Raw genomic sequence first — 12,315 nt, forward strand, 5'->3', positions numbered from 1 at the left:
TTCAAATTGCAAATCGGATTCAATGACTATAATATAAATAAATATTCTAATTATATTTTGGACTTTGGGTTTATATTCATGATTTTAAAAATTTTGGGTTACAAATGAAATACAATTATAATTTGTATTTACAAATGTAGAACAATTATAAAAAATTGAAATAACTATAATTTACTTTCACAACAAGGAAGATTTATATAATGAAAAGATTAAACTAATAATAATAATAATTGAAATTGGTTTGTATTTCGCAAACGAGACAGTATCATAATTGGAATATTGATATTTGTATCATACAAATAGGGCAAGAAATCTAACCTTATATTGCATGAATTCACAACATGTATTAATTGAGTTGATTTGATGAAAAGCCATCGGATACATAATACTTCGTACCAATATTTGGTTAAATATTTTTTATTGATTTATGAGTGATAATTTGATACCTATGAATTAACGGGAAAATTATATGAGTATTTGAGCAGTTTAAACTTAAACCCGGCTAAAATTGTTTAATTTAATTAATTTCCCGTTGATAGAAGTGTGACCCACATTATCCAAACACAAAAGATTAGGAGGGTGATCTCTAAGTTCAACCTCAGCCATGGCTTCCCTCTGAAAATGTCAACAGCACTTTCTCTTGATTCAAATTTCTCCTTATCCATCTTAAGACACAAAGTAACCACAAAGCAATGTCTGCATTGTCATACTCTTTACAAATTCCAGCATTACTGGGCCCATTCCCGTCAAGAAAGTGCCATAACAAAATTCAAATTCCACTTCCCAAACTCCTTCAGCACCAACTACCTTCTCAATTGTCGTTCATCCCTCAAAGAACCTTCCAGTGCTTCTCTCAGAAGCATTCCACCCAACAAGAATTTGAAGTTGAAAGGCTCTTTTCTAATGTTAACCAAGCCACCTTGAAAAGAGAACCTGGTATAATATTTTTTAACATTATTACTTTATTTTCCGTTTATTTAGTTTCATATTTGTTGTTGTTAGTGATCATTAACATTCGTTTCAGGAAGTTTATCCAGTGCCATTTTTCTTGTTGCCGGTACAACGGTATGTCTTTTTTTTCGGTTTATGTATGCGGTTGGCATTTGATCAAGATACTACTAGGACTTTTCAGTGAACTTCAGTTTTGCTAATACTAGAACATTTCAGTGAACTTCAATTTTGATAATAATAGAACTTTTAAATGAACTTCAAACCAATGTAATCTATCGGTAGAAATGTAATCTGTCTGTATTTTACAGAAACCTTAAAGAAGGGGAATTCAATTTAATCTAATTAATGCTATTCTTAGGTAGGTGCAGGGATCCTTGCTATTCCCGCGGTGACTCAAGAATCCGGATTTTTGGCCTCTGCGGTTGCCTGCATTCTTTGTTGGATTTTTATGGTAATATTCAAAGCACTGAGTCATGATTTTTTAAACATAAATTTCTAATGTTTGTTTGATGTTTTATTGTAAAGGTTGCGACTGGATTGCTCATTGCTGAAGTAAATGTGAATACAATGTGCGAATTAGGTTCTGGTGGTGTCTCTTTGGTATTTATCTAACTCTTGTTATTCAGTTAGAAGATATGTTTCTATCGCAAATATGGATTCAATAGTTATGTGTGATTTATTTTGGTGGCTTATATACTTTATTCAGTTGGCTGTAGATGCTAATGATTGTTTAGGATTGAACATGCTACACTTAGCTTATTTATTAAATGCATCATAAGATTGCATAAATTTTCATTTTTTCTTTATATTTTCTCTTTCTCTGCATTTTTCTTCGTGACATATTGGGTGGATAACTTAGTCGACAAACTTTTGATATATCATTTATCATTCTATCTTTCCTTGAACTTCTTTGGCAGTGATTTATTTGGAAATAGTTTGTAGTGGTGATTCTATGCAAAAATTGTAGCTGTTATAACAAATATCAAATAAGATAAAAATGTAATGTTACCAAGTGTTGCTGGCTTGTGTGTAATTCTGACAATGTTGTTTCTGTTACTCCACCAGAGTGTAAGATGATTACTAGTTCTTTGTTGCAATAATCATTCTAGATTTTGTAGATACTTCTTTATATTAAAAGAACTTTGGCCTTCTAGCAGTGAAATTTACGGAATATGTGAACTGGAAATATGTTTAATAATTTCCATTTACTTAGTTACTTATTATTCTGGACTTATTATATGTGGTTGATTGTACAAACCATATTCAAGACTTTTGTAGTGACTGTATGATGCTGAATTTGAGTAGCAATTGCATGGTTAAGTGATATTAGATCGCTAAGTTTTCTGGGTTTACTTACGGTGCTAAGCTATTTGGGGAAACCTATAACCCCTACCTCCCCACCTGCACAACCCCAGGATTAAACAAATAAGGAAAGCTGGAGTGATGGAAGTATAGAATCAACCAAGGTGTTAAGAGAGGATGGATAGTGACAACTAAGATGTCGTTGTGCATTCATAAATTCATGAGAAGAAAGGTTAGTAGCTTTCTGGTAGTGTTTGCTGAGGAGTGTAAAGCATCCAAACATGTTATATGGAAATGGGCAAAACCCACATGGTGGAAAGGGAAGGAGCAAGAAAAGAAGGGGGGAAGAAGAAAAAAAAATCCAAATATGGGTAGCTCAGTTATAATTAATAGGATTGTTTTTACATTATCGGAGAAAAAAATGTTTGTTAGGCCAAATAAAGTTCATACTCCAGCAAAGATGTATATTCTTTTTGCAGATCTTGGGATCTGTCATTTGTCCCATGCAATTTGTTATTTGTTAGGCCAAATAAAGTGCAAAAGAGTGATCCTAGAAATCTTCTTCTAATTAGTAATGTTGTTTTAGTTAGAATACTTTTCTATTGAGAAGAGCTAGTTAGCTTATGTAGTACATTTCTTGGATGGTTGTTTTCAGGTATCAATGGCTAAGAGAACTCTGGGGAATGTTGGAGTTCAAATTGCATGGTAGGTTGATAGTTTTATTCTTGTTAAAGCTCAAGTATTATTGGTCAGCCTTTACCCATCATCTTCAGTTTTAAGTGATAATATACCATAAAAGTAAAATTGAACAGATGGTCTTGTTTTCAAATCCTCCTATCATGATAATTAAGATATAATAATTTGTATTTGTTGTTATAATGTAAAATAGAAATATGCATTAGTTGCATCATGACAAAGCATGTTAGAGCTTAAATAATATTCTATGGCCCTCAATTTTTGGCTTTATTTTTTTAGTCAAGTAGTACCTTAACAATACTTTTAATACCAATACAAGGGATTTTCTTGATGTTTCCAAGAAAAATAATTAAGGAAGACATAAAATAATTTTCTTTTTTCTATTGTAAGTTTTTTTATCTTTGATTTCTTTCTAAAATAATCTATCATTGATAGCAACCTATGTAAACTAATCAATTCTATACAACAAGCAAAACAACCAACTAGGAAAAACAATGAATTGAACTCAACAGAATATTGATATATATGAATAATTGTGATAAATGGCCAAGTAGGAAAAACAAGTGGAATATTGATATCTAATATTTATTCATATATATATTTTTAATTCCTCCCTTCATTAAAACGATGTAGTCTCCTTTCAATGAAACGGTGAGTTTCTAATAGGTACTTGGGCAAGAATATGTTCTGTAAAGGGTCGCTTTTGCAATGCTCCAACAATAATCACTCTAATAGACTATTTTCTCTCTCCCAAGCAAACACACAAACAAAATGTAATAATGTTGTATTAACATAAACCAACAGTTCAATGTAACAGTGAAAAGACAAGTAATGAAAGTTGTTACAAAATATGTAAAAAATGTATAATACCATATAAGAGTAGATTACACAAATAATAGGGCTTGATTATAGAGATTTAATTATGATAGAACTTCATTATATGATCGTAATTATAGGAATCAAATATTCTGTTTTCTTAATCTAAAATTACTAATTTGTATATATACATGGATATGAATGAAATTTCTTTCTCTTCAATTTTGTACATGATATCATAGTTTGGTTTGTCTTAGTGAGCAAATCTGTCAATTTCTTCCTATTCAAGTAAGTAAATTCTTAGGTCACCCCTGTAGAGTGATTGTTACATCTCACCATCAACCTAGGAAGAAGTGCCCCCTAAAGACTAACCACTTCCCAGAATTTGTTCATTGGAAGACTAGAGCATGACTTACAAGTGCCATTTCTTTCTTTGGAAACGTCTTTCACCGATCTCCATTTTTTACGAGCGTGAGATCTCATTGCCAACACCAATGCACTCAAAAGATGCCAAAGATCAAAACCCCAAAAGCCCATCACATGCACTCTCATAATCACCAGAACAATTGTGTTCGCTGGATTTTGATCCCTGTTCAAACTTCAGTTACCTATTCTAGTGTCGTCTCTCTTTGTAAAACACATCCTTGCAATTGTTACTACCAAAATTCAGTTAGACACCTTCTTCTTGTATCTTATCTTTAGTTGTTTTGAGTACTATTATGGTTGATAATAAACCTATAACTATGGTTGATGTTGTTCTTGTAATGTCAAAAATCATAGAACACAAGTGTAATGGTTCCAATTATCTAGAATAGAGTAAGATAGTTTGACTTTATCTGCTAAGCCTTAACAAGGATGATCACCTTACCCAAATTCCTCCTATAGACTGTAATTAATTTGATTACCCACTTTGAATTAGTTAAAGAACTAATAAAATATTTAAATTTCTTGTATTCTAGAAGAGGGAATATTTCTGGCATATATAAGGTGTGCAAAGTTTTTTATTATGCAGAAAAACAACATAGGAGTATCACATCTTATTTTATAGACTTTAAAAAAACTTATGAAGAACTCAATATACTGTTACCATTTAATCCTGATGTGAAAGTTCAAAGAGCTCAACGAGAATAGATGGTCATCATGTGTTTCCTAGCTGATCTTCCTCTTAAGTTTGAAATTCTTAAGTCTCAAATACTCGTTAGTCTTGAGATTTCGTCTTTGCATGACACATTTACTAGAGTATTTTACACATAAAGCACCCAATTAGTGCTCTAGTTAGTTGGAATAATGCGTATGAAACTGAATATTCATATAATAGAAGTGGTATTAGAGGAGGGGGAACCAACAACCATGAAAAAGTTATTGATAATAAGAGTTAAGATTTGGGAGGGATTGTTTGTTATTACTATCATGAGCCAAGACATACAAAGCGTACTTGTAGAAAATTTCAGTCAATGCATATTACAACTACTAACACTATAACTAATTTATCATCTAGAGAGACTATTATGATTTTTGTTGATGAATTTGTCAAATTCTCTCAGTATTTGAAATCACTAAAGTCTTCATGTACTTTTATCATAGTTATTACTAAGTCAAGTAAACCAAATACATGTTTTAGTTCCTCATCATCCAAATGGGTCATTGATTCTGGTGCCACAAATCATACGATAGGTAGTTCTATTCTCTTTTCTACTTTTAAGTCACATACATCTCCTTCTCATGTTAATTTAGCAGATTGATCAACATTATATATTCTTCATTCTGACATTGTTGATTTAGCTTCATTAATTTCCTTATCATTTATCTTGAGTCTACCAAAATTTTTTTAATTTAATTTTTATAAGTAAGCTCACTCGTGCCCTTAATTATTGTGTTTCATTTTTCTTTAATTATTGTTTGTTTCTAGATCTTATGACGAAAAAGATTATTGGTAGATGACATGAATATGGAGACTTATACATCCTTAACATGCAAGTGCCAAGATCCATTGTCTTAACTTCATTCGAAGCACATTGTCAGTAGGGACATCCTATTGTACTTTTGTTGAAGAAATTATGTCCTTAATTTCATCATGTATCTTTATTAGAGTGTAAATTGTGTCAGTTTGCTAAACATCATCATTTGTCTTCAAGTTCTAGAGTCAATAAATGAGTTAGTTTTCCTTTTGAATTAGTTTATTTGGATGTTTGGTGTTTGTGTCCTATTGTGTCTAAAACTAGATATAAATATTTTGTTACTTTTGTTGATGATTATTCTCGTATGATTTGACTTTATTTAATGAAAAATGGTTTTGAGGTGTTTTCTCATTTTTGTGTCTTTTGTGTTGAAATAAAAACTATGAAGTGATAATGCCAAAGAATATTTGTCTGAATCTTTTCAATCGTACATGATTCAAAATGACATTCTTCATTAATCCTTTTATGCTATCATACCATCTCAAAATGAAATAGCCAAAAGAAAAAATAGATAACTTCTTATGACAGACTGAGCACTTTTATTTCAAATGCAATTTCCCAAACTATTTTGGGTTGATGCAATTTCCCCATTTTGTTTTCTGATTAACCACATGCCTTCATCTGTTCTTCAAGGTTAGACTCCTTATAGTGTTCTCTTTCCAAATAAATCTCTATTTCCTATTGAACCTAAGATATTTGATAGTACCTATTTTGTTCGTGATATTCATCCCTATAACACAAATTTAAATCCAAAGTCCTTAAAATGTGTTTTTCTTGATTACTCTTGTTTTAAAAAAGGGCATATGTGTTCTTATCCTACTTTTAGCTGATATCTTATGTCAACTGATGTTACCTTCTTAGAGAACACTATTTTCTTCTTTACTACTACTTATTCTATTCAGGCGAAAGACGATGATTTGCTAATATATATTGTTATGTCTTCTAGTCCTTTAGAGATTTCTCTACTTGTTGATCCTATACTTGCTAGTTGTCTAGAGTTTTCTCCACTTGATGATCTTATACCTGCTAAGCTATCTATTACCTAGGTCTATTATAGACATCAATAACCTATGGATGCATGTTTGGGACTGATCTCTTGGTTGTTAGATCTAGTCTAAAGTGATATTGATCTTTTTATTACTCTTTGAAAAGGTAAACGCCAGTGTTCTTACCCTATTTCTTCCCTTATTTATTATGATCACTTATCTTCTTCTTGTTTTTTTATTGCATCTCTCGACTTTATCGCTGTTCTCAAAACTATTCATGAAACCTTATTTTATCTTGGTTGGCATGATGCTATGTTGAAAAAGATGAATGCTTTAGATGGTAATAGTACTTAGAACTTGGTAAACCTACCTACATGAAAGAAATCTATTAAATGCAAGTGAGTGTTTATAGTTAAGGTTAATCTTGATGGATCAGTGGCTCGATTTAAGGCACGTCTTGTTGCTAAAGGATATGTCCAAACATATAGAGTGGATTACTTTGACACTTTTTCTACTGTTCTTAAATTGATGTTTGCCATTTATTCATGGCTATGGTAGCTACTTGTGATTGGCATTTACATCAGTTAGACATTAAGAATGTCTTTTTACATGGTGACTTTCAAAAAGAAGTCTATATGGAGTAACCACTTGGGTTTGTTACTCGGGAGAGTATAAGAAGGTTTGTCACCTTCACAAATCCTTGTATGATTTGAAACAAAATCCTCATGCTTGGTTTGGAAAATTTAGCTAAATAGTTCAGAAGTTTGACATGGTCAAAAACAAGTATGATCACTCAGTTTTCTATAAACAGTCTAAAGTTGATAGTATTTTTCTAGTTATATATATTGATGACATTGTCATTACTATGAATGATACTATAGAAATTTCATCTCTTAAATCATTTTTTCACACACGGTTTCAAACAAAAGAGTTAGAAGCGTTGAAATATTTCTTGGGTATTAAAATGACAAGAAACAAGAAAGACATATTCCTATCTCATAGGAAATACGTGCTTGACTTATTGACTAAAACAAGAAAAATAGGAGTTAAACCATGTAATGCCCCAATGATTCTTAATTTACAACTTACAAAAGATGGTGAATTATTTAAAGACCTTGAGAAATATAGAAGATTGGTGGGAAAGTTGAATTATCTTGTACAGACTTATCCTGATATTGCAAATTTTGCTAGTGTTGTAAGTTAATTCATGTCTTCTTTAATAGTTGATCATTAGGCAACTTTAGAACATATTTTGTGCTATCTGAAGGGAGCCCCTATATAAAAATCATGGACATACTCACAAATCCTTGTATGATTTGAAACAAAATCCTCATGTTTGGTTTAGAAAATTTAGCTAAATAGTTTAGAAGTTTGACATGGTCAAAAACAAGTATAATCACTTAGTTTTCTATAAACAGTTTAAAGTTGATAGTATTTTTCTAGTTATATATATTGATGACATTGTCATTACTAGGAATGATACTACAGAAATTTCATCTCTTAAATCATTTTTTCACACACAGTTTCAAACAAAAGAGTTAAGAGTGTTGAAATATTTCTTGGGTATTAAAATGACAAGAAACAAGAAAGACATATTCCTATCTCACAAGAAATACTTGTTTGACTTATTGACTAAGATAGGAAAAATAGGAGTTAAACCATGTAATACCCTAATGATTCTTAATTTACAACTTACAAAAGATCGTGAATTGTTTAAAGACTTTGAGAAATATAGAAGATTGGTGGGAAAATTGAATTATCTTATACAGACTTATCCTGATATTACAAATTTTGTTAGTGTTGTAAGTTAATTCATGTCTTTTTTAATAGTTGATCATTGGGCAACTTTAGAACATATTTTGTGCTATTTGAAGAGAGCCCCTATATAAAAATCATGGACATACTCATATTGAATGTTTCTCAGATGTGGATTGGGTAGGTTTCAAAATAGATAAAATATATAATACATGTTACTCTGTCTTTGTTAGAGGAAATTTGGTATCTTAGAGAAGTAAGATGCAAAATGTTATGCCCCGATTTAGTGCAATATTAGAATATAGAGCTATGATACAATATGTGTGTTAAATAATGTGGATATATCAACTTTTGATTGAAGTTGACTTCCAGATTTCATTATTAATGCAATTGTGGTATGATAACCAAACAGTTTTTCATATTGCTTTTAATCATGTGTTTCATGAATGAATTAAGTATATTGAAATTGATTGTCATTTCATCTGTGAGAAAATTCAGCAAAATTTGATTTCTACAAAATATGTGAAGACTAGAGAACAACTAGGGGATATTTTCACTAAAACTCTAAATGAGGTTTTGGTTGATTATATTTGTAATAAGTTAGGCATGATTAACCTCTATGTCTCAACTTGAAGGGGAGTATTACAGAATATGTAAAATATATATATTACCATATAGGAGTAGATTACATACATAATAGGTTTTGATTATAGGAATTTAACTATGACAAAACTTGATTATAGAATTGTAAGTATAGGAATCAAATATTCTATTTTTCTAATCTAGGATTCCTAATTTGTATATATATATACATGTATCTCTATAATAATGTGATATGAATGAAATTTCTTTCTTCAATTTTGTACAAAAGTAATCAAAATGCTATTTCATTTCTAAAAACTATTGCAAACTTTACATAATTGTTGAACACACAAAATTTTTTATTGAATGGATTTTCCAAAATAAAAAAGATATTTCCAAACTATTCTCCTAACCCAAACTATTCAAGAGGCCCTATACTATCCCTAATTCACTTATTAACTTCTAGATTCTTCTTTACCTCCCTTCTCCTATCTCTCATTTTTTATCCTTCATTAAAGCCACATTGAATTCTAGCTTGCCATTTTTTCCTATCATTTCAGTTGGTCTTTGTAATTGGGCAGTTGACATGTGTTCCAATTTACCACTGCCACGTGTCTTGTTTCTCTCAAACTTTCTTTTCTTGCGTGAAATGTAAATGTGAGACCTAACATTTGCCTCTCTATATAGAGGTACCTTGTCCTCAAAGTGAAAAAGGGGAAAGAGACATTTGAAAACTGTGAACAATTCCGATGAATTTTCATAGTCTGGGAGGTCCTTCCATTTGACCAAAGCTCTTATGCATTTACATAGATAAACGGGGATGTTTCTCCATCAGACTGACTTTTTTCCTTCTTGGCTTCTCATCGCTTATGATCAGAATGATATTGTCATCTATTTTATCCTCGTCTACCAATAACAGCATCAGACATATGAATTTATAGTCCTCATTAGATTCGAGCTTGCTTTGACAATAGAGACAAATTCATTTCTTTGACATATCTCAAACTTCTAATTCCTTTAATCATTGGAACCACAACTAACTCTTGTTATCATCTAACATGAACTCAATGTGTCCAATTCTCTAACGCGCTGATACCAAGCTAATAGATACTTAGAGATAAACTGAACTTGCTTTGTTGAAGATTTGGAAATTTACTATAACTTAGCTTCTTTTTGTTAGAGAAAAAATTCACTCATTGGAAAACTTGCTAGAAAATAGTTTTGTTTTGCGAATATGAATATGCACTATAACATGTAATTCTTTTGTACTCAACAATTCAAATGTAACAATGAACACACTTGTATTGATTATAACTTTGAAACTAACGGGGGACTAAGACATTTAGCTCGAGGAAGAAAAGAAAGAGTAAGACATGGAATTAAAAAAGGCTAACGGAAGAGCAAAGACAAAAGGAAGGTTGGGTGAAAGAAACGAAAGAAGAGAAGAATGTCGTTAATGATATTAAAGACTCATGGCAAGATGGTGGTAGGGTGTAAAACATTGAACATGATGAAGAAATAAGCCAAAGTGAAGATAATGATGTGACACATGATGTGGCAAGCCAAGGATGACATGGCATGTGGCATGGCAATGTATTTGTAAACATGACATGATGATATGAACGTGTATGATGATGTAGAAGACATATGAGAAGCCTAATACATTTGGAATAAGGATTTCTAATTGTGTAGAGTTTGGTTTAAAACAAATTTTCTAACCCTATTTAGTCAATTAAGTATTTTACTGATATTAGATTTCCTAATATTTTAATAGTCTTATCTTAATTTAGGAATTAAAGAGTTTTAGGATTATTTGTTTAGAAAAGCTCAATTTAATTATGAGTTTATTAAATTTATTTCCTAGAGTCTTAGTTTCTTAAAATTTGGAATTAATTGATATTTCTAATTCTAATTAAACTAATATCCTATTTTAATAAGTTTTCTATTATAGTAGAATTAGAATTTCTATTTTAATTAGGAGAGTCATTAGCCTATATAAATGACTTAAGTCTTTGTAGTCAATCAAATTATCATATTATTAATAAAATTCAATTTGTATCTTTTAAGAATTGCTTTGCAAATTATATTGAATTTTTGTTATCCTTTTACGTCTATTAAACAAAATCAACCTTAAGCATCCTTGTGAATGATGTCACAATCCTATTAGCATTTGTCCTATGTAAGAAACATTAATAAAAGAGTCTTTACATCTCATTCTCTGTTTCATGACATTGCTAAAATATAAATTCTAGGAGTACCAACATAGAAACCCATAAAACCTTAGCTAAAACTTATAATTATTGTTATTATCTCTTTCCAACTTTTGAGAGGTCGAAGCTCTCCCTTTACCCAGTTTCTTTACAATGCTTCTCTATCTCCTTTTCTTCCTTTCTTCTCTTTTATTTCTAGTATAACAACCTGCTCCTCCCACCATTTGCCACGTATTCCTTTTCAACTTGGTGGTTCTGCCTTGGTTTGTACACTCTTGATTGCAAGTCATATGTATCAACTTTGTCTTGCTAGATGTAGCCCCCAATTCCTTTTGTTATAATTGCTTTCTTTTTGCCCTTGTCTCCCTAAACTCATGAGTGTTTTCCTTTCCTCTAAAATACATACACATTAGTATGTTAGGATTGGGATATTTGTCTTCAATTCTTAGGGTAGTTTTTATTATAAAAAAATGTACCTAAGTTTTAAACGGGAAAGGAAAAAAATATTAGGGTTTTTAGGTTTTGAAGACAACCACTATTGACTGATTATGGGAGATCTCTGATCAGAAAATGGAAGGCGTCGGATTTCTTGAACTATTCGATTTATCTTTATAATCTTTTTTATTAATGAAATATATTAAATAGTCTATTTAATAGTTTTTATTTCATTTTGTTTTTTGTTTTCTTTTGTGTTTTTGTTGAATAAAAGGTTAAATTTCTATGAAATGGTATCAATTCCTCATAGCCTTCGGCTACCAATCTTTTAACATTAGCATCAATTCTATAATGGCCCCTAACTACTATGTCATGAAACAATGAGATGATATCGTATCTTAAAGAAGTGTCTCGACTTACCATAAACATTCCCTTCCTTTTTAGTTTTTGATACCGACCTGGAAAATAAAGGACTCTCAACCTAGAGAAATGTAACTTTCCAAAAAGTGCAGATCCAAGACTACAGAATTTCCAGAAATGCAATATCACACAACACAATCGTAACTATCTTAATAGTTTTCAATGTAATAGTAATCATTCAATTTGGAAAAACAACATGATTCT

The 12,315-nt window shown here is 30.8% G+C and overlaps 1 protein-coding gene across 1 annotated transcript in view; it reads left to right on the forward strand.

The window, feature by feature from the left end:
* The first annotated feature begins 570 nt into the window (after positions 1 to 570).
* LOC123225063 (tyrosine-specific transport protein) overlaps positions 571 to 12,315 on the forward strand; it is a 33,347-nt gene continuing 21,602 nt past the window's right edge. Inside the window, exons 1-5 of the mRNA XM_044648908.1 lie at positions 571 to 936; positions 1,025 to 1,065; positions 1,310 to 1,402; positions 1,477 to 1,551; positions 2,909 to 2,958. Of these exons, the coding sequence (XP_044504843.1) occupies positions 693 to 936; positions 1,025 to 1,065; positions 1,310 to 1,402; positions 1,477 to 1,551; positions 2,909 to 2,958 (503 nt within the window). The 5' untranslated portion in view covers positions 571 to 692. The remainder of the gene's footprint in view (positions 937 to 1,024; positions 1,066 to 1,309; positions 1,403 to 1,476; positions 1,552 to 2,908; positions 2,959 to 12,315) is intronic.

The sequence above is a fragment of the Mangifera indica genome, chromosome 9 (genome assembly GCF_011075055.1).
Source record: "Mangifera indica cultivar Alphonso chromosome 9, CATAS_Mindica_2.1, whole genome shotgun sequence".
NCBI lineage: Eukaryota > Viridiplantae > Streptophyta > Magnoliopsida > Sapindales > Anacardiaceae > Mangifera > Mangifera indica.